Source organism: Crotalus tigris, unplaced genomic scaffold (assembly GCF_016545835.1).
Source record: "Crotalus tigris isolate CLP2741 ecotype Arizona unplaced genomic scaffold, ASM1654583v1 scf7180000017550.10884619, whole genome shotgun sequence".
NCBI classification, from domain to species: domain Eukaryota; kingdom Metazoa; phylum Chordata; class Lepidosauria; order Squamata; family Viperidae; genus Crotalus; species Crotalus tigris.
The window spans coordinates 3600963-3624813 of record NW_024096468.1 but is presented as its reverse complement, the minus strand read 5'-3'; the positions used below and the strand labels follow the sequence as shown (position 1 = coordinate 3624813).

Below are 23851 nucleotides of genomic sequence, written 5' to 3'. Positions count from 1 at the left end.
CTGGCCAATATGGCCAATAGTAAAAGATGCTGGGAATTATAATTCAGCAACATCTGGAGTGTCACAAGGTCTCATCTGTTGCTCTGATTAAATCCAACAAACCAGTTAAATCTAACATCTGCATTAATGTAACATACTAAATTTGGTTAATTTTTCTTGTGGCTCAGCTTGTTGTGTGAACCCAGCCCATTAAAAATGTAAAGAAACCTCAGGAAACAACAAATATGAACACAACCACTGAATACAACCCAGAGTCATTACATTTTTAATGTAATTTTTCCTGGCCTTGCTTTGCTTTCTTGCCTTGCTTCTAACCTGGCTACAGTTCCTAGCAAATCAATTTGACAAAAGAACACAGGATTCATTGTGTGCCTTGTGATCCTACTAACAATATCTTAATTTTACTTTGGCATTGGCTCTGGGATTACTTCCCATTTTGATTTGATTGGTTAACTCACTGCCCCATGAGACTTCCCCCCCCCCGGTCTATTTCTGGACTATTGCCATCTAATGCAAGAATTAGGTTTGATTTTGATGCTTGGCAGAACATATTTTCTTTGTGGATTTCTGGCACTAAGATCAATTACCTATAAAGTTCTTCATGGGGCTGAGTAGGCTTTTCTCCCCAATCTGTGAAATCATCAAAAGAAGTGCTCCTCCAGGTCCCAAGCCCTCAAGAAAGGAGGGGAACCAAACTGGGATACAGACTATCTCCAAACTGACCCTAGTGCTTTGAAATATATAGAATAGAATAGAATAGAATAGAATAGAATAGAATAGAATAGAATAGAATAGAGTAGAGTAGAGTAGAGTAGAGTAATGCAGAGCAGAGCAGAGCAGAGCAGAGCAGAACAGAATAGAATAGAATAGAAGGTGGAGCAGCAGTTAGAGTGCAGTACTGCAGGCCACTTTAGCTGACTGTGTTCAGCAGGTCAGCGGTTCAAATCTCACCGGCTCAAGGTTGACTCAGCCTTCCATCCTTCCGGGGTAGGTAAAATGAGGACCCAGATTGTTGGGGGCAATGTAATATATATATATACATTGCTTACTGGTGTACACCGCTTAGAGAGTGCTTGCACTTAAAGTGGTATATAAGTCTCATAAATAAATAAATAATAAATAAATAGAATAGAATAGAATAGAATAGAATAAGAGAATTAGAAAGGACCTTGTAGGTCGTCTAGTCCAACCCTCCGCTCAAGCAGGAGACCTTACACCATTTCTGACAGATGGCTGTCCAGTTTCTTCTTGAAAGCTTCCAGTGATGAAGCTCCCATAACATTTGAAGGCAATGCTTGATTGTTCTCACTGCCAAAAAATGTCTCCTTATTTCTAGGTTGAATCTCTCCTTGATCAGTTTCCATCCTTCAGGTGCTTTGGAAAATAGGTTGAACCTCTCTTCTCTGTGACAGCCCCTCAAATATTGTAACACTGCTATCATGTCTTCCCTCGTCCATTTCTTCACTAGACTAGCCATTCTCTTCACTAGACTTTGCTTACATATACACCTGATGAAATGGCATGGTAGGGCAGGGGTGAAGGGATAGACTGACAAAAGCAGTCTCATAACAAAAGCACCAGAAGAGGTGGAGATTGCAGCACAATGTCACAATACTGTTTTCATTCATCTAATAAAAAAAGAAAATCCTGTGGTTTTCACCAACCTGGATCCCTCATTACTGGCCTTCCACTTAGCAGACAAAAACATTTCATTTAGGAGGAATTTCAAAGAAAAATGATGACTTATGATGCCCTTTACCAGTTTGTCTATTTCATCTCACTATTTTGTTGTATATTTATATAATACATGTATAAAATCTGTAATTATAAATAATTCAGGGTTTTGCAATGGGGTGGCATATAAACAACTGTAATAAATACATATTTAATGGTCAAGTAAGGGACTCGTAATGGACAACATATTCCTCGCAAATACTTAGATAGATTTTTGTTTGTGTGTGTATAATTTTGGGCTCTTCAGGGATCATTAATAATAATGCTCAGTCTCACTATCATCTCTGCTACATTTGCTTTATCAAAAGCCATGTTCTTGTCTTTTTATGGACACATTTCCTGAATTATGTCCTAGCAACTTGAAGGATTTAACCACACAGGCTTAATGATTTTCCCTCTAAAATAGGGCAATAGCATAGGGTTCAACATTCTGCACCTCCCATGACTTTTGTATGGCTCCCGGAATGTGCACTGCATATGATAAAATAAATAAATAAATTTCAAGATGGCAACTATAACAGTGCAAAGCTTATGTGCATTGCATATTAAAAAAAAAAAAACAGTTGGAGTTTTGAGTATACCATTGTGGCCAGCTTCTTTACTTGGTGTGCTGATGGGTGAAGCAGTGTAAAGGCAAATATGTCGACATAGATGAGGCAATTGAACAAGCCCAGGACATTACTATGGCATTGTCTATAACAATATTTCTCTCCTCTTTGCAATTTTAAGGTATGTGGAGCTCAACACCTAGAATTGCTGGCTGGGGAATGCTGGGAGTTGAAGATTATACAGTATATCTTAAAATTGCTAAGATTGAGAAAAACTAATCTGTAATTTCCAAGTCTGATCCAGCTAGTCTCTCAACAGTCTACTAGGAAATGTTCTGTGTATTTAGTACCTGATGAGCCCCTGTCACAGCAGGGCCTTCTCTATCATAGTTGTCAAAAGGTAGGATTGAAAATACTAAAGAACATCAATAGCCATGCACCAGTAGCTTGTTTCTGTTGAGACATCATACCCGAGTAGGGGAGGCCCACATGAGATGATAAGCATATGTGGAATGAAGCCTGCTACCAAGCCTCTGTACCTGGTTATGTTTTGAAATCTCAAAACGCAAGAGCAGCCTATAGAAAAACAAAAACTATGACAAAGAAAGGAAAATTGCTCTCTTTCCTACACCTCCTCGTGAAAGAGATCTACCTGCTTCCAGGAATTAAGGTGATCTCAGAGAAAGGGGAGGGAAACAATCAATCAACCCAGAATTTTTCTCCTTCCATTTTCTCATCTGCAACCATGCAAAGAATCTTGTTCGGCACTGTACAAAGAGTACCCCTGAAAAGAGAAGCCTGGGGGCCGAGGCTGCCAGTGGCTGTGTGAGATAACGTCTACTTGCAAACACTGCTGCCTTTGTATAGCTGTCACTGTCCCTATTGTTTGGGAGCCTCTTGCCTCAGGGATATTGTTCTATATCTTTTGTTTCAGCCTGGCTTCTTTTTGTTTGACTTTACTTACCCTTTCATTCCTCTCCTTTGTGCTCAGGTTTTCTCTCTCTCTCTCTCTCCCTCCCTCTCTCTCTCTCTCTCCCCCCCTTTCTCTGTGGGATTTGTATTTAACACTTCCAAGTCCTTTGATGGGGGTATCCTCTGGGTTGTTCTCAGTTCCTTACTTATTGGAGGGGGGGTATTGAAAAGAGAGGGTAGAGGGAGGTTCCACAGGGCAAAGTGGAAGAGCTGAAGGGGGGGAGGTGAGAGGCTTTAGAAAATACTGTATAAGGGAACTGTGTAAAATACACCTAGCCTTAGCCATATTAGAATCTCCCACAACCTAACTGCTTGTAAACCTAGATGCTTGAGAGTCATGAAATTGAAACAAAGACATTTCTGGATAGTTGATGAAAAATCTGGCCCTTACTGTACTTTATATACTGTACATCACTCTCAAGGTGTATATACCTCTCTGTGCATGTGTGTTTCTCTGTGTGCATATGTATTTGTATTAAAGCTATTCCAAAGGCTTAATATTTGTTGGTGTTCTATCCCTGCACTGAATATAGATGGAAAAATATTCTAGTTCCTGTGTCACAGATAGAAAAACTGAGGCGAATGGCCAAAGAATGCTGAAACTTAAATAAATGTGTGGAATAGCCTGAAAGATCTGGTCTCTGTGTAATAAAAGCAACTGCTTTTGTTACACTTCCAAATGTTTTGGAAAATAAAATTTCTGCACATTTCAATTGATTATTTTTCTTTTGGAAGCTTACATTTCTCTTTCTTGAAAGAAACATTTTATTATGTATTTGAATTGTAAAAGATAAAGTGTTTGAGCTCAACTGCTGGTGACTTCAAGAATACATTAATGTAGTTTTCTTTACAATAGTACAACATGGAAATTGCTCTCACTATACATAAAACACAAGGACAAAGCATGAAGAATGTGCTGATTTATGTGGAGAAACTGGCATTCCATCGTGGTCAGCTATATGTTACTTTAAGCTGAGGAAAAAGAAGTGAAAACTAGAATATTCTTAAAGAATGGCAGCCATAAAAATTGTCATCCAAAGCATCCTTTGTTAAATGAAAAGCATCTATGTTTGTCTCACTACACATCTTTCTTTTTTATTAAAAGGAAGTTTTCTTCTTTAATTTTAAAACCAAAATAATAGCAATCCATCCATGCACATTCTGTTTCTTTGTTTAGGTAGGGAAATATCTCTGAAAGGATGAGGCAATAGCTCAAAGGTTGTCTGGTGTAATAACAGCAATTGTTCTTGTCATATTTCAAAATGTTTCAGAAAATGAAATGATTTACATTTCATTTGATTTTTTTTTTTGGTAAGTTACATTTCTCTCTTCTGAAAGAAATGTTTTATTATGTCTTTGAATTGTAAAGTATGAAGATAAAGAAAAAGTCGTCTCCTTCAGTCTGAGCTAACTGTTGGTGATTTGAGGGATATGTTAGGTCAGCGATAGCGAACCTTTTAGAGAGTGAGTGCCCAAACTGCAACCCAAAACCCACTTATGCATGGTCGAGTGCTGGCTGGGTGTGGCCCATTGGCTGGGTGTGGCCCATTGGCTGGGTGTGGCTGCAGTGGTAACAGCAGACTGGGTGGGACTAAAAAGTTCAATCAATTCCAATTTTGCAGGATCTTTTTTTTTTCCCACGAGAAGTTGAAATTGACTGAATGTTTTTTTTTTTTTTTTTTTGCACACGGCGGCAGAGGCCTAAAGCGAAAAGGTTTTATAAAACCCAGCTGAAGGCCTAGGACTGGGGCGACGGCGCGCATGCCCACAGCGAGGGCTCTGAGTGCCGCCTCTGGCACCGTGCCATAGGTTCGCCACCACTGTGTTAGGTTAATGTAGTTTTCTTGTCAGTAGTGCAATATGGAAATGTATACATGTGCAATGTATACATGAAATAGTTCCCATTAATTATTGGTCAAACCATTTTTAATCAAATGAAAAATGTTGTGAACTTCTCTAGTGTCTAAAATAAACTACAGTACTTTAAGTGACATGTCGTTGCACTTACATTCCAAACTGCAGACAGCAAGTTCAACTCAAGTTTTATAATAGTTGTGCCTCCTTGAGGTAAATGCCATCTTTCAATAGTGGAACACATGCTTTGCAGGCCGAAGCTCCCAAGTTCAGTCCCCAATTAACTCTAGCTAAATAGAAAGGCATCAAACAATTGATCATTCATCAGAAAACTGCTAGTTAGAATAACTATACTGGTCTGAAAGAATAAAAAGCTAATAGGATACTTTTCTGCCGTCATTAATTTGTTAAATTTTAAGAGGCCACAAAACGCTTCACTGGTTTTATTTGCAGGAGATTAATTTTTTTTAGAAATTGCTGGACTTATCTGATTGGAAAAATGGAGTCTCCAAGTCTAATGGTCCATTCACAAAACTGATTTCATTGAAAAATAGTAGAAAGTTTCTTTCAAGTAATACTTGGCTCTTGGTGGTTTCATGAACACATTCAGGTAGTTTCATCACAATGCTATGAGAGTACTTTGCCATTGCCATCTTTTGTAATATTTCTTAAGCTTAGTGGGATAGAACAATGTTGGATGAAATTAGATTGAATGATAATGTCTTGATATTATTGTGTGTTTTGTTACTGATGGATTTTGTACAAATAAATGTAATTATTTTTAAATACTTATTTTTATTTGTTGGGCCATTCTTTAAATTGTGATTCTGGCATATATGGAAGATAACAGGTTGAGGAAGACTCATTTGAAAAAAAAATAAATATAATTTTTATAATTTTGCTATTATGGGTACTATAAACTATAATAAAAATATGTATGCTGCTAGAGCATGCAAAATAACACCTTCACATTTCATTTCTTCCAAAAGCATAAAATAAGCATCAATATTCTCCACAACTGTGAAACACTTGAATTTTGAAACTACCTTTGACAACTCAGTTATCCAACATCAGAAGGATAAGAGGGCCCAAAACACCATTGCTAATATTCATAGGTGTAGCAATGTGTCCTAGATGTGGTGGAAATACAACTCTCAGAATTCTCAGCTGGTATGTCATATGGAGAACACTAACTTGAGAGAGCCTGGATTAATCTTTTCAAAAGATATCTGAAAATAGATCTACTTCCTTCATGTCTTTTCTGTATATGTATTTATATACTTGGTATACTGGGAGAATATATATATATATATATTTCAGGCTTCATTAGTTAAGTTCATAAATGGGAAATCAAAGCCAATTGAGGAGGGATCGCTTCAAGGCTGATGTGAGTTACAGAGCTCTGATACACTGTGGAGTAGCACATTAGAGTAGTACATTAGATAAATATATAAAGGGTCCCAGAACAAAACTGCAAGAGTTGTGTTTCTAGCAGAAAAGAAGACATAAGTAGACACTGGTGGACATATCAGATCTAATTTTCTTTTGCTTTATTTTGATTTACATGTATTCCTTTGATGTCTTCTGCATCTCTATAGGTTCAAAAACAATAGCAGCATCCTCTGTGTATTTGCACATGCAAATTCCTCCTGATCTATCTAGTGCTCACAAATGTAGTAAATTAATAAATCCAATCCAAAAGTAGAGAGATTATGGAAGTTTGAGGAAGGGGACTCACTCTAGCATGCAGTATTACATAAGTGTGTGTGAAGCCATGTTTTCCATATTACAAAACCTAGATTATATTGAAGAATAAATAGAAAAAAAGGCAATCTTTGATTTTTACATTATGTGGAAAGTCATATGAATTAACATCTTTCCTTCCTGTTCACAAGTACATTGACAACATTGACTTCAGAAATACAATATGGTGCAAGTATCATCTTGACAGACAACATAATTAGTGTTTTCCAAAGCTCCCTGCTCATATACCATCTTATCTCATCATATCATCTCATATCATATCTCATCTCATCTCATATCATCATATCATGTCAGTGTGTTTTAATTTTTTTTTCCAAATGAGAAGTGAATGTGCTGCAAAGCAACTTGTTAGTTTCTAGCATTTTATAAGAGCGTTCATAACTAGACTGTAAAAATCCAGATACCTTCAAATGACAACAAACATCTGGAATATTCTGTATCTCTTTGCTAGTGGTTACCTGGATTTTTGAAGCCCAGATATGGTAATCCCAATTTTAAATAATTATGGCTGCACTTCAGCAATTCATACTGAAATAGTGCATGAAGTGTGGTGGCTGGGAATGAACAAGGCTAAGAAATTTTGAGATACAAAAACTGTTATTGTTATAAATTATAAAATTCAGCTATTTTTCATTCACGTTTGCTGAAGTGTTGAGCAATTATTGGAAACTCACCAAACTTTCATCAGAATGTGCTGCATTAATCCATTTTTGATTGTGAGATATAAATTTGATTAATAAATTAAAGTAATAGAAACAAAGGCTCTATATATCACCACATAGTGCTTACTGCAAATGACCTAGCTTAGAAAATCACTGGACTGAATCTTCCTGCTTCCTCCCCCCCCCCTTTCTCTTTTCACCATCTTTTTCAATTTTCCATAATCTAAGGATTGGGACTGGAAAGAAATATGTTGTCTATCGGCATTCCCACCCTCTGAAAACATAAGGCAAAACTCCTTGTAGCCAGAAAAATAAATAAATAAACAATGATCTTCCCAGGAGACAACAGTGCTTCAATTTTTTGCATGGCTTTTCAGTGTTTTCCATTGTGATGCCTGAGAAACCAATTAATAAAGGAATTGAGTGACTAGATGCCATTTCTATTTCCTATTTCACTGAAGGAAGACATCAAACCTGAATAACAGAATAGTGGAGTTTGAAGGGGCTTAGCAAGTCTTCTATTCCAACTCCCTGCTCAAGCAGGAAACCTATATCATGTCATACAAATGGTTGTGCAACCTGGCCAAGATGAGGGATCTTGGTAAACAGGCTGATCTTACATTATGGAAAGTCTATTAGGAATAGAAGAAAGTTCTTAAGAAACACTTGGGATGTCAGGTTATGCTAAGAAATTAATAAAATAAACTAAAGCCTATTTGCTTTATAAAGTACAAAAGTACACATATAGATTGGGTGAAACAAGGCTTAAAAGCAGCAACTGTGAGAGGGATCTTGGAGTCTTAGTACAGAGGTCCCCAACCTTTTGAGCACTAGGGACCGATTATGTGGAGAGAGATTTTTCCACAGACCGGAGGGGGCATGGTTTTGTGTGCTGCCTGCATCCTGTGGATGGGACTTTCCTTGTTTGTGTGGACCGGTTGCTGGCATGCCATGGCCCACTACTGGTCCATGGCTCGGGGGTTGGTACCCCTGTCTTAGTGGACAATCAGTTAAATATGAGCCAACACTGTGCAGCGGCAACCAAGAAAGCCAATGCAATCCTAAATTGCATTAACAGAAGCATTCAATCAAGATAATGTAAGGTACTATTACCATTCTATAAAGCCTTAGTAAGACCACACCTAGAATACTGCAATCAATTTTGGTCTCCACATTATATAAAAGGTGTTGAGACTCTGGAGAGAGTGTAGAGAAGAGCAACAAAGATGATTAGGGGCCTGGTGGATAAAACATATGAAGAACGGTTACAAAAACTGGGCATGGCTAGTCTTTGAAGAGAAGGACCAGGGGAGACATGATAGCAGTGTTCCAATATTTCAGGGGCTGTCACAGAGAGGAGTGGATCGATCTATTTTCCAAGGCATCTGAAGGCCAGACAAGGAATAACGGATGGAAATTGATCAAGGAGAGATTCAACCTGGAAATAAGGAGAAATTTCCTGACAGTGAGAACAATCAACCAATGGAACAGACTGCCTTCAGATGCTGTTGATGCTTTGTCATGGAGGCTTTCAAGAAGAGACTGGACTGCCATCTGTCAGAAATGGTGTAGGGTCTCCTGCTTTGGCAGGGGGTTAGACTAGATGACCTACAAGATCTCTTCCAACTCTGTTATTCTGTTCTGTTCTGTTCTAATTAAGACTTCAAATTGTTCTGTTCAGAGGCAACATACCATTCCTTGAAACAAATAGACATAACTTGAAGGAGAAATCATAAATCATTAGAACTTCTTCCTCCTGACAATGCCATCCTATACCTGTCGATTAGTTACTCCAATATTTGATTTCCTTTTCTCTCATTGCTCACCATTTATTCTATGTGGAAACAAAAGGAACAGGATGAAGAACTAGAAAACACAGCGAGCAGAGGAGGAGGTGAAAAAAGATTGCCCAAGAGGAGGTGAAAAAAGTAGTTGTTCTTATGCCCACAGGAATAGGTGTGAGCCTGATGACTCAGATGCCCATTTCCTCTTTTGCAAAAAGCCCCTATAGTTTATGTGGATAAGAACAAGTGATTAGACTGAAAACATGCATTATATCTTCAAACACATCTTTAAAATCATGTTATTATCTTTGGTAGTTGTTAGGCAATTCAGTGGCAGCAAATGCTGCAGCGAACATTTCAGCTTCAAACCCAATTTCTCAATATTTTGTCATCCTAGGCAGGATCCTTCATTTTTTTTTATTTTTTATTTTTTTGGGTGCTAAGGAATCAAACCAAGAGCAAAAATTCATGTGCTGCAACACCCCCCCCCCACACACACACATACCAAGATTCAGTCATCAGGCCTAGCACTCCCTCTTAAAATCTCCTAAATTGTAAGTTTAAATATGACATAGGAGGGGAAATGGGAAATAAGGGATTAATAGGTCATTCATGTATTGGTCGAGGAGTTACCTTTCTGCCTAACACGATCCCATGTGAAAGCTGCTGCCATTAAAAACTTGCCTTGATCAATCTTTTAGATAATTCTCACTTGATTTTTTTTTTCTCAAGACATGGAAACTGGGCAGATTCAAACAGTGCTCAAGGGTAAGAGTGTGTAAGTGCTGTTAGTTCATGAGTTGCCGAAGGCTTTGTATGGCAAGGAGCACTGCATCCCAAAGGCCAAGATCTGTTTTGGGAAAGAATTTTAGGATATTGAACAGGTGAAACGGCATTTTAAGCATCTGCAAGGCATTCATTCTGCCCTAGGAATCAGAAAATGCCCCCAAATCATGGGCTTCTGGGAGCTGTAAAATGAATGCAGTTGGCTACATGCATGTATGTTTTGCACTCCAGTGAAGATAATAAAAAAGGAGCTTAGTCTGATTATATCATTGGATCCTAGTACAATGTTGAAGAATGGTACAGACAAACTGTCCCTGTAGCCTGATTTTACTTCAACATTTAAGAATAACAGAGTTGGAAGAGACCTTTGGGATCTTCTAGTCCAACCCCCTGCTCAAACAGGAGATGCTATACTATTTCAGACAAATGACTGTCCAATCCAGTGGTGGAGCACCCACAACGTCTGGAGGCAAGTTGTTCCACTGATTAATTGTTCTACCTTTCAGGAAATTTCTCCTTTGTTCTAGGTTCTACTTCATCTACCTAGCACGAAAAGCTTTGTTTTCTAAATGATTATCTAACAGATATCATTAAAAACTCTACAGCAATACAAAAAGAAAGTAGGACTCTTGGGGTATTTAATGGATCATGATTTTGTATCATAACATAGCTGATATTAGTAGGTTCCAAAAAGGCATATTGTGATACAAAGAGGAATTAATTTCACCATGGCTTCAACACATATGTCATTCATCTGGATTTCATATCTTAAAATAGTCATATAAAATCCAGTTACCTAGAACTCTAGGACTACAAGTCTGAGGCACTTATATGAGGATAAAACAGGTGTAGCTCCAGGGGGCTAGATGAGATAGTTCCCTTTGAGTATTTTTTCTGATGCAGCCATTGGCATGGAGATATACATTATTACCTAATATGAATGGAAAGGAAGTGTTATTTGTAGAGGAAAATTGGTCAGATAAATAAGACCCTTCCAAACCCTTCCCATCTGCCAATTCTTCCATGAGTACCCCCAGACCTCTATAATATTTTCCAACAGCTGGGATAGCAACCTTGAAATGAACCTACTTGGAGAGAGGAAGGACCACAAGTGACATATCTGCAGGAGAAAATCAATGCATAGAGCAATAGTTAAGCATTCATTTGTTGATTTCTCCTTTTGAATTCTTCCTCCTTCCTTTGGGAAATGTGGGCTTGAGAACATTGGACATTGCAGGTCTTATAATACAAGTCAGAATTATTAAAATTGATTTGGTTGACTGATAAAAGTGTTGTTAGTCTTTAGATGCAAAATAGACTTTTGGAGACTTCCTTTAAGTCACACAGGAAATCTGACCAAACTGAATCTGTATCAAACAGCAGTTCATGGCCTTAACAGGAAAGCTGTCCACCCACTGATCTGAAACTAGCATTGTTCATTAATACATCTGCACTTTTAGATGGAAAGGAAATCTGATAGTGTGTTCTATTTGGCATGGTAACCTTTGGCATGGTAACCTTTCAATCCCAGACCCCACTCATGAATGTATCCCTGTTGCCTGAAGAAAGGTTACACACAAAATATTCTGTGGACTGTATTTCTTGAGAAGTAGCTAGTTTAAATTATTTGATCACTTAGCATTAGATGGATAGTCCCAACTAGAAAACAGACAGAAAGTTAATTATATAATATATGTCCCTGATTTGTCTTTCACATTGCCTGCTCTTTGTCTTAAGAGATTTTTGATCTGAGGTCACTTCTTTCTCCCTTTCCTCCAAGGCACTTAGATATGGACCACATATTCTTCTACTCTTCTTTTAGTTAAGATGGAGTTAACCACCTCTATAGTGTATTTCTGGCAAATAGATATTTCTGCTACAGTGATAAAACCTTCAGTAATCAATGCTCAAGTTAAATTTCCTCCTCTCATTTTAAATCAGTACTAATTAATTCTTGTTTAAATATTAATTTTAATTTTTCTAAAAATTTTATGCAAGCACAATTAACAAAAATAATTTAATCTAAAACAGCTTTAAAAAATGTTTAGAAAAAAGATAACCCCAAACAAACCAAAAATACAAAATAAGAAAGAAATGAACAAGATTTTTAAAAAAATCTACCTTATATTTACCAACAGAGTCCTGTTCTCAAGAGCTAACCAAATCCACCAGATGGATTTGTAACTAACTGACAAACTGTACTCAATGAGTAGTCCTCAATGGTACTATAGCCACATGGAGAGAAGTAAGCAATGGGATACTACAAGGCTCCGTCTTAGGACTGTACTCTTCATAAATGACTTAGATGAGGGAATAGAAGGGAACTCATCAAACTTGCAGATGACACTAAATTGGCAAGAATATCCAACACCCCAGAAGACGAGCTCAGGATTCAAAAAGATCTTAACAAACTTGAACAATGGGCCCCTATCCAACAAAATGAATTTTAATGTGGAGAAAAGCAAAGTTTTACATTCAGGCAGGAAAAATCTAAGGTATAAGTACAGATTAGGTGAGACCTGGCTCAAAAACAGTAACTGTGTCAGGGACTTTGGAGTCCTAGTGGACAATCACTTTAACCATGAGCCAGCATGTACAGCAGCAGCCAAAAAAGCTAATACAATCCTGGGTTGTATAAACAGAGACATAGAATCAAGATCATGCAAAGTATTAGCACCGCTTTATAAAATCCTAGTAAGACCACACCTGGAATACTGCAACCAATTTTGGTCACCATACTGCAAAAAAGATGTTGAGACTTTGGAAAAAATTCAGAGAAGAACAACTAAGATGATCAAAGGCCTGAAAACTAAAACTTATGAAGAACGGGTGCAGGACTTGGGTTTGGCTAGTCTAAAGAAAAGAAGAAATGGGGATGTCATGATAGCAATATTCCAGTATTTAAGGGCTGCCACAAAAAAGAGGGGGTGAAATTATTCTCCAAAACACCAGAAGGCAGGACAAGAAACAATGGTTGGAAACTGATCAAAGAAAGAAGCAACCTGGAATTAAGGAGAAACTTCCTAACAGTGAGGACAATTAACCAGTGGAACAGCTTGCCTTCAGAAATCATGGGCTCTCCATCACTGGAGATTTTAAGAGACTAGACCAGGGGTCTTCAAACTTGGCCCTTTTATGACTTGTGGACTTCAACTCCCTGGACTAGACAGTCACTTGTCTGAAATGGCATAGGTTCTCCTGCTTGAGCAGGGGTCTGGACTAGAAGACGTCCAAGGTCCCATTCTATTTGATTTGGTTCGATTTGATTCTATTCCACCACATTTCTGTGTATTATAACCAATGTTCCTAGCCATTTTGTTATGCAGTCTTTGTTCCTCTACTGTTATAAATCTTAACAAAGCTTTATACATTTTTGCAATCAAATATAAATCATTTATACATAATTAATTTTCAAATTCTGTCTCATGTTGTTCAGTTCCCATTTATTTATTTATGTAAAAACATCTTGAGCATATAAAAACCATTGAAAACTAATCCCTCAGTGGTCAATTGTTCTCTTGACTTCATCTTAAGATCACCATCCTACCATCTTCTTGTATTACTAGATTTCATCTTTTAACCATTTTCCTTTGCCTTCTGTTTTTTCTTCTTCTATAGAATAGCTTCCTATGCAGAGATCTATAAAGGCATTTGGGGGCACAACCTGGGTTTATATTTATTCCATATTCATAATATGGCACTTCTCACAAAATCTGCATTAACTTTATCATACCATAAATATCCATCCCAATAAAACCCCAGATTATATTCTTTTAAGATTCTTTTCTTTCTCAGAAAAACCTACTCTTTCATCCAACTCACATAGCGGGTTGCAAAATACAATGTAAAATCAGGTAATCTTAATCCTTCTCTTTCTTTTGTCATGTTGTCTGATGTGCACTTGAACTCTTCCCTTCTGAAATTATATTTATGTTATTTTTTAACTGACTGTATGGTTTTAATCCCAATTGTGTATTGGGGAGTTGTATGATACTGAGATTCAGCAGGTTGGAGTGGCCAGGTAATGGATTCTGGTGTCGAATCTGAATGGCATCCATTCTTCATAATAATGTTCTAATCATCTACTCAGTTGTATGTGTTCATAGCATATTCATGACAATGTACTTCTGAGATTCCTGATTGAAACTGGACCAGATAGAGTTAGAAAAATTTTGTCTAAAACTATTGGGATCTGCCTTCCAGGATTAATTCAACATCAATATCACTGAGCAAGAGGAACTAATGACTTCATCTTGTAGAGGGTAATGTGCCATATACTATTAACCCCCACCATAAAGTAATTTGTATTGATAAAAAAATGACGAATTACATCCACAACTTCAAGATGCAGACTGGGATCGACAACTTCTGCAAATATATGGAAACGTGTGAGGATTATGTCATATTGTAAAGGTCCTCTTTTACAGTGATTTCATCCATAATGAATATGGCAATTCTTGCTTAATTGCAGGGAGGAGAGCAACAAAACCGTCCTACACATTATAAAATAATACAACTTACAAAGCAATATGAAACAAAAAGTGAAGCAAATCTGACTTTTGGAGATCATTCTACTGTCTGTTTGCTGGTAAAATAGAAATCTCTCTGAATAAGGGCAAATTAGAAAGAGTCAGGCATGCTCTTTTGCAGTTATATGATTTCGTGCATGTACCTGGTAGACTTTCTCCTCCTTCCAGATTGTTTTGGAGCCTTTAAAGCAGCAGAAAGCGGTGCTGTGGGAACCATATTGGAAGCTGCTGACACAGTACTAGGATCACCTTTCTTGCTTAAGGCAGGTGTGCCCCCTGCTGTCCAAAACAATGACTAGATTTTCTACCAGGCTTTGGAAGCTTTCTTTGCATACTACACAACTCTTCTGACAGAATCAAAGCCTCCTTTCCATTCCATTCTCACAATAGCCAACAAGGTTTAATTTTCTTTAGGAACCTGAGATACATCATCTAAGAAAAAACATGAAGAAAATAACATCACTGAGCAAAATATATGCAATGGAAGCAGAAAGCATGAACTGACAAAACTAAGAAGGAAATACAGTTGCAATGCATGGCTGTGAAAGTTGGACCATAAGAAAGGCTGAGCGCAAAAGAATTGAGGCCTTTGAACTATGGTGCTGGAGAAAACTCCTGCCAGTCCCCTGGACTGCAAGGCGATCAAACCGGTCAGTCCTAGAGGAGATCAACCCTGACTGCTCTTTAGAAGGCCAGATCGGCCACCTAATGAGAAGGAAGGACTCACAGGAGAAGAGCCTAATGCTGGGAAAGATTGAGGGCAATAGAAGAAGGAGATGACAGAGAACGAGGTGGCTAGATGAGTCACTGAAGCAGTAGGCATAAGCTTAAATGGACTCCAGAAGATGGTAGAGAACAGGAAGGCCTGGAGGAACATTGTCCATGGGGTCGCAATGGGTCGGACACGACTTCTCAACTAACAACAACAAGAAGAAGGAAATAGAATAAAATACCATATACTCAGTGTTAGGATTCAAATATGTGAACAACTGGTTCTCTATGTGGATGCCACTTCCAGAAGTCCATTCTGGGCCTGGGCAACAAAAAATTAGCTACTGGTTCTGCTGAAGTGAGGTGAACTGGCTGAATCCCACCACTGCATATGCTGTATTATTTTATCTTGTAACCTTTTTCCATTCAGAAAAGGGTGCTCTATTTGCAATTGAGAGAGTCATTTACAGAGAATCACTTTTGGGAGAGGCAGTCTGATAAACTGTTTACCAAAAAAACAAAACAAAAAACCCCCAAACCACCAGTTAGAAGGGATTTCCAAAATGTTACATCAATTTCCCATTCATATGCTCTAGCACAGTGGTGACGAACCTATGGCACACATGCCAGAGGCAGCACTCAGAGCCCTCTCTGTGAGCATACATGCTATCGCCCCAGCCCCACCTCCCCTGCAGCCCCCTCACCAGCATCCTCCCTGGAGGAGAGTCGCCCCCAGGCACGGATCACGTGGAGCAGCATAGCCAAGCACATGGCAGCCAGGCAGCGGGGACAAGACTCCGCCCTCACGCCCCGACGCACACAGATGATGTATGGAGTGCGGAGGGTGTGGCCACCATGGTGCTGCTGGGCCACCTGGGCGAACTGCAACGGGCAGTGGAGGCGGTGAGTGGCCCTGCGGGTGGGCGGGGGACGGGGCAGGGCAGTTTTGGGGCACTTGGTCTCTAAAAGGTTCGTCATCACTGCTCTAACAGCTGGTAGTCAATTGTCTAATTGCTCCTAATCTTGCAGGTAATATGTGGCCAAGGCTAGAAATACTAATAACCTTATTCTCTACTGATTAGTCTAATTTTCTTTAAAAGCGTTCTAAGGTGAAGGCTGTTGCATTTTCTAGAAATTATTTTCACCATATACTGTATTAAAAAATAACATGCCTATCAATTTTCAGCCACCCATTTATTCCACTTTGCTGAATGACTGCAGAGTTTAATATTACTTTCCTCTATTCTCCTTCTTATATTCCATGCATTACACATTTGACTTACTTGTCCTTTTCCTCACGGTGGATTTAAACTAGTTTGTATTTTGAAATGAGGTGATCAAAATAGTTGTGGTCTGGTTTATTTCAGTCTAGAATTGTACACTTGGAAAATAATAGCAGCAGTTTTATTTTTACTTTATGTTTTTTTCCTAATGAGCAGACAATGTGAAAATTTTGAGTTTCACAGCATAGTGATGCAACTAATTGCTGAATCTAAATGGAATAATTACTTTTGTATACTGTTGCATTTTATGTTTGATGTTTATTGTTTTTTTTCAGACTCTTTTTATATATTCATAGATGTTAGGACTTCTTGATTTTTAATGAAATTACTATTATTTTGTCTTTGCTGTATTTTTTGTATTTTAGGGCCTTTGCTGAAATCTGAAATATTAGCTGTGCTTTGTTAATAGGTCATCCGATTGTTCTTGTAATTGCATTTCAGGGCTACTGAGGACAAAAATATGTTTATAGGTCACTGACAGAGGGTTGAAGAAATGGAGACACACAACTTGTAACCTCTTAACAAAGGTTCAGCCAGAGTCATATTACAGACCAGGCACAGGGATAGTGCTTCTCATGTGACCTCTGCCTCAGTTCCTGGAATTCCAATTATATAAAAGGTGGACCACTATTTACTGAATCATTTTCAGAACTTGGTGGCTGCACCAGATATGCTAGGGCTGCTAAGAATAGCCCAAAGTAGATGTACAGATAGTCCTCAACTTACAATCACAATTGAGTCCCAAATATATCTTGCTAAGTGAGAAATTTGTTAAGTGAGTTTGCCCCATTTTATGACTGTTCATTTGTTAAGTGAATCATTGCAGTTGTTAAATTAGTAACAGTTAAGTGAATCTGGTTTCTACATTGACTTTGTCAAGTTGCAAAAATATGATCACATGATCCCAAGAGAATGCAACTGTTATAAATGTGAGTCAGTTGTCAAGCATCCAATATAAATCATGCAACAATGGGGATGCTGCAACGGTCATAAGTGTGAAAAATGGTCATAAGTCACTTTTTTCAGTGCCATTGTAACTTTGAGGTTCCTTCCCAGAGCTTTAATGTCTTGTCATGCAGTTGTGCTTTTTCTTCATAATACAGAATTGTTCCCCATGTAGCTGAGTAGGAAGGTTATTAGTCTGATTTGTGAATCCTGACAATTGCATGCATCTATGCTCCCAAAATATAACACATTTCATAAGCCAACATACTGTATATTGATTTGATTTCATGTAGTATGGAATCATGAAGTCCTTTTTTAGATATAGCAAATAGAAGTTTCATTCCCTTTGGTTTTCCAGAGGCTTTTAAATCCGGAGTATCTTTAATGTCTTACTTCAGATTGTAATTTCTGTCCATTGATTTCAAGCTTCAACAGGAATGGCCATACATATTCCACAAATTCAATCTTAAATTCAACATTAGAAGCTTCACAAACACGATTGAGAAGATAAGTTGCTTTATTACAAGCAAGTAGTTATATGAATATATGCTTGGTGAACAATATAGGAATCAAGATACAGCTAGTTCTCAACTAGCATCAATTCATTTAGCAGCCGAAGTTACACTAGCCCAGAAAAAAGTGGCTTACAAGCAGTCCTTGCTCTTAAAAGATCTGGTCATGTTGATCAAAATTCAGACACTTGTCAAACAACATGTATTTCCAATGGTTACTGTGTCCCAGTCATGTTATCACCATAGGCAACCTTCCCAGTCAGCTTCGGTCATGCAGCTAATGAAGAAAGCTGGATTTCCTTAACTACAATTCACTTAACAACTGCAGTGATTCACTTAACTGTGCAAAAAAGGGCATAAAACTGGGCACAACTCAACAGCCTGTTACTTGACAACAGAAATTCTGATCCCAATTGTGGCTGTAAGTCAAGGACTACCTGTATATATACACATGTATGTTACACCAGGGTTTAGGCCTTGTTTTCCCACCCTTTCAAGTCAATGGATTTGGGGCCATTCTTTTTCCAGCTTTGGATCATCTCTTCCATGTTTACAAAATGGTACAAAATGGCCCAAGAATCATTTATCACTTTATCAGCTTCAGCATATAAACTGGATTTGCTCTTTTCTTTGTTTCTTGTAGAGATACTTCCTGTTAAGTTCCTATTGCAGTTCATTTGTTTGGTCAAATAAATGGTTGCACTTGCTATATGTCAGATAATTTTCAAGTAGGAACAGAAACATACTATGTGTACTGTAAATCTCAAATATAGCAATAAGTGTTCATCTCTACTTCTGTTTCTCAAGGTGTCACATATAGAAAAGCTTTTATTTCCTCTTGTTCCCTTTCAACCAAGTTTGTACTATTGACCTAAGGTTTGTTAAGGATTCTGAGCTTTGTTACCAAATTCTTGTTAGCAATTGTGTTCATTCAGTGATTGAATTGTCATTCCATGTTTACTCAGTGCATTCACTCCTAGAAATTGGTTGCCCTTTATTTTTAAAACTTTCTTGAGCAACCTCTGTTCTCACAAGGAAGTAGTCCCTTTATCTATTCTAGAGAATGAAGAGTTCTCTGAACATATCACATGCAAAGAGCAGCAATTAAGAAGATAAATTTTTCAGCTAAAAAGCAAGGAAGTCCATATTACCATGTTAACCTTGCTTGTCAGGCTGCTCTTTTGATGTCTTTTGTAGAATAGTATCCTCCAATAAATAACAAAAGCAAAGCAGGGCAGCCAATATATTAACATAAGGATGTGTGATTACATTTTTTCTCAAAAAAGAACTTTGAATTTTAACACAAACATAATTTAAATTAGCATCCAATACATAACCTTAATAAGGCAAGCTCAAGAACCCAAATATTATGAAAATAATATTTCTAAAATAGGACAAATTGGTTATGTCTGATCCAGTCAGAAGTTTGTAGGTTCAGTCATAAAATGTATGCCTTACATAAAATGTAAGAAACTATTAGTCATATATTCCTCAAGGAAATATTTATAGGGCATTGTACATTGTTATGGAATATTTCTAAAGGTTTTAGTCTCACACTATTGATCAATTTTTTTGTTCAGAGAGCATCATACTCCTTCACAGTATCTCATAAACTAGATCTAATCTCTTCAACTATAAATATGACTAGTACTTTCTTTACACAATTGCATCTTCTAATACAACTATTTATTGCCGGTATACTTACAATCCGTATTGAAAAAATTCTTTCCAAATAGTAATAAAGAAGGTAAATATATTAACAAAAAACATTTATTTGTAAAGAAATAGTTACACACCAGTGTAAAAAAGTTATTGAAAATTACAGAAGCATGAACTAAGTTGCTGTCTTCATTCTTGCCTCAGATACCAAATCAGAAATGATAGCATTAAGCTAACAATTTTTTTAAAAAGATTAAACGTTAATATTACAACAGGAACACTAGGTATTTTCTAGATGGAAACACTTTGCAGAAGAGTAATATTGTCTCCTTTTAACATGATTCTACCTGCAAAGGCAAAAAGTATGATTAAAAATGTAATACATTAAAGTGTATGTGCATTTGTTCTAATAATATTCTATCTGTAGCTTCTCAAATAACAAGCTAGTGTTACAATTTCTTGCTGAATAGATTAACATTTTCTTACTTTAAATATCCCATTGCCCAATTCTGGCAGAAATTTCTCACTTAAAAGACTATTCCAATAATACTTCAGAATAGGATATGCTACACAAGCAAATATAATTACAGCAGAAAAAAATACACAGTTCTTATTAATCATGGTGTAGAAATATTGTATTATTTTAATACATTTTCAGATATATAGGTTATAGATGCTTTTAGTAAAGATTCTGAGGAAGAGAATCACACTACTCTAGATAAGCTATCAAGGTGCCTGCTATTGTCTTGTGTCGTGCTGATTTAATTTTTTAACTGTGCTAGATATGGATAGATTCTGTATTGAGTTACATTTGTTTTCAAAATATAAAGAACATGATAGAAGATACATGTACCCCACTGATAACAAAAAAGTTGGGAATTTCTATATTGTAGCTCACTGGCTTAATGAGAAATCATTAATAGCAGGTGGTGAATGATGTCTATAGCTAGTTCTATCCATGAAGGATACTATCTAATCAAGGGATTCTCAAAAGCTTTGTGGTACTATTCTTAAAATGATAAAATTCTTTCCCCTAGAACAATACTAATGATTTCATTCAGGCTATGGCTGGGCAAGAAATAAATACTATATTTACTTTTATTAATAAAAGTACATCTATACATAACTAAAAGCCTAAATTTTGAGATACAAAGCTGCCTGGTGTGGACATTATCCCTGCTTTACTTGTGCAGGCTTGATGAGATTGTATTCAGAAGAAGCTGTGCATATAAATTAGTGGCCTCTTTTTTAGTAGATGTGAGTAAACCAACTACAATTTTTTCTTGGATTAAGCTTGAGCCTTTCTAAACACACGCACAGCGTCTTGTGTTCAGGCATCTGTACTTTAGTGATTATGTTGGGTTGAACACTAACACATTTTACACACTAAATATACTTTAATATGAAAACATTAGCAGGTTTAAAGGATTTATTATCTGCTACATATCGAAACTGAAATTAGAAAATCAGTTCCAAAGCCATTATTCTAAGTACCGAACTCAATTCTTTTAAATTTCAAAAGGACAACATTTGGACTTTTATTATATATTAGATTATAGGACTAGCAATATAATTCATTTGGATTTCTTCAGTTGTGATTAATTAAACAATGAATACTATTACAATGTAATGGGGAAAAAAATCCCACATTCAGTCCTGGCCTAGTTTTACAGGAAAATTGTATTATTTTTCTTAATGGATAATATTTGGCAAGAAAGAGGAATGCAGTATTCACCTTTTGACTACCCCTGAGCCTTCAGCAGTTTTTGGTGCTATTCATCAGAAGTAATGTGCCAATTAAATATATGGAACTGTGAACTGTGAAATGGCAGCTCCAAGCCTACTTGGATGCTTGTTCATTTACATTCAAATGCAAAATAGAAATTCCTATTATTAATTTTCACAAAATTAAATAAGCATTTCTTTTTTTACTAGTAACAAAAAAAGGATGTCTGATATATACTACCAAAAAGTTTACACTTACCCAGCTGTTTTCTTGATTTTGTTTTAGAGTGAATTTCCTCAGCATCGTCCAGAACCAAATTCATATATTCATCAAAACCCTGTGAACCAGAACACACAAATACGACAATACATTTAATGGAAGGAAGTTAACATCAGGGATGGTAGTAAAGATGCAAGAATGGATTTAGTTAGGTTCATCTAATGGAGATTACTTTGATTATATCTAAAATATCTTCATCCTGTTCTTTTAAACTATCAAAATTCCTAAAATAGAATGATGTATCATAAATGAAATAGCATGAAGCAACAATCAAAAAAATAATTTAACTAAACATTCAGAAAAAGAAAATACTTAACAGCTGGGCCAGTTTTAAACATCCCTGAAAATATATTGATGCAGGCTTTCACAATCTGTGTTAATCCAACAACAAGTGCCCAGATAATACTAAAATGAGTGATTTTTCATAATTAACTCTAAATGATGACGTTCAAGAAAAATATATTTACATTACTGATAGTTTTCATTTAGGCTGAGATAAGAAACTAAGAACAAAATGATTTCTTTTTGCAATCATATTTAAGTTATATTTTTCTTTACATGTATGTGAAAGTAATTACAATACTTACAATGATACAGCCTTCTATCCGCATGTTTACTTGTTCATATAGCCAAACCTGAATCCGGGACCTCTGCAAAGCAAAGAAACTTATTTATCACATTGTGGAATTCTGTATAGGCTTACAATCTTATTTGCATGGCCCAAGTTCTTGTGGCTCTCTAGAAATTGCAAAGGGAAACTCCCTCCCCCCCCCCAAAACCTAGCTGGTTCAATTTTTTCAGTGAAAGTGAAACCCTTATTAAAATGCAGTTATTTACTCAAGGTGTAATAAGATCTTAATTTAAAACCATTTATAACACCAAATAATTTTATTAGAAGTATTCTGAAAGAAACTGAAAGAATAAGCTTAAACTCACTATTACTGCTTTTAACTTTTTGAGGTTCTTATATTTTTTGTTACTTATAATGATAAATACTTTTAACATTTCTGAAATGCACACTAATGTATTTACTGTAGCTTTCTACAAAAATTGCTTCAATCACATTAATTGGTCACTTCCCTATTAAAGCTAAGGAGGGAGGGGTTGTATTATATATACAAAGAGAACAAATCTTCTCATTGTATAGCACAAATGGGGGTGCCGTAAATATCAGTAATTATGCAAGCACACTGTTAAATTTGAAAAAAATACATTATGTATACTTACATTCTGTAGGTACCGAAAAATGAGGTTCTATCACAAATACATTTAGGAAAAAATATATATAAAGGATTACCCCCATTGATTGTTTCTGACAGAAATTCAACATTTCTTCTTCCAACTGTCGAAGTTAACAGGATAGGGAACACACCGTAGGTTTCTTACACACAAGAACTCACACAAAATGAAAGCATATTGATGGCTGAGGCACCGTAGAATTAAGCTTACTTAAACCGTTTCTTTTCTGAATCGACTTTAATGCTACTCCCAACCGGATTAATTATATTTAGGAACTCAATCTTGTATCCCAGATGTTCAAGGCGGTTTTCTCAGCCAACCTATTTTAGTCTCACAATAACTAACCTGAGCATCCGAGTCACCAAGAGAATAATAAAGCTTAACAAGATCTTCCCGCCCCTACAAAAAGTGTTTCCAAAAAACAAATAAAACCGAGGAACATGCCCATTTCTCAGCCTAAAGCCTCCCGCTCTCTTCCTTTGCCTCCCTCCCCCCCAACCAGAGACCCGGGTGTTTGAGGCAGTCCTCACTGGCCTTTCCCCTCCCTCTGCCCAATAGAGCCCGCTTCCTCTCCCTTGCCACAGAAGGATACGATAGGCTGCACCATTACTTTCTGCACCTTCTGGCCTTGCCCGCGGTACGCCATGGCCGAGATTCGGGATAGGAAAACCAGTAAGTTTAAAGAACAGCGCTGAGAAGCTTTTTTTTTTTTTTTTAGAAAAAGAAAAAAAGGGGAAAAAACCCGTCCTCCGTTTCCCGCACACACGCAGCTCGCGACCCGCCGACGTACTGAAGAGGTTCCGGTATAGACCGGACGTGACGTGTATCTAGTTTCGTTCATAATGGTGAGAGCGAAGGATCACG

General features: G+C 37.0%; 1 protein-coding gene across 1 annotated transcript; it reads right to left on the bottom strand.

Annotated features, from left to right (window-relative positions):
* Window positions 1–19836: 19836 nt before the first annotated feature.
* Window positions 19837–23792, bottom strand: SNRPE (small nuclear ribonucleoprotein polypeptide E). The gene is made up of 5 exons (XM_039340571.1): window positions 23580–23792; window positions 22976–23002; window positions 22336–22398; window positions 21728–21806; window positions 19837–20090 (listed from the first exon to the last, which is right to left on the bottom strand). The coding sequence occupies exons 1-5, from the start codon at window positions 23631–23633 to the stop codon at window positions 20035–20037; spliced, it is 279 nt and encodes a 92-aa protein (XP_039196505.1). The 5' UTR covers window positions 23634–23792; the 3' UTR covers window positions 19837–20034.
* Window positions 23793–23851: the final 59 nt, after the last annotated feature.

What these genes read in the sequence shown, in the direction of transcription:
- SNRPE (XM_039340571.1), bottom strand. Translation starts at nt 23,633, where the DNA reads ATGGCGTACCGCGGGCAAGGCCAGAAGGTGCAGAAAGTAATGGTGCAG. An exon ending in TTTTTCGGTACCTACAGAAT is followed by an intron (nt 22,399 to 22,975) that starts GTAAGTATACAT and finishes TTTGCTTTGCAG; the next exon opens with AGGTCCCGGATTCAGGTTTG. An exon ending in AAAATCAAGAAAACAGCTGG is followed by an intron (nt 20,091 to 21,727) that starts GTAAGTGTAAAC and finishes TTGCCTTTGCAG; the next exon opens with GTAGAATCATGTTAAAAGGA.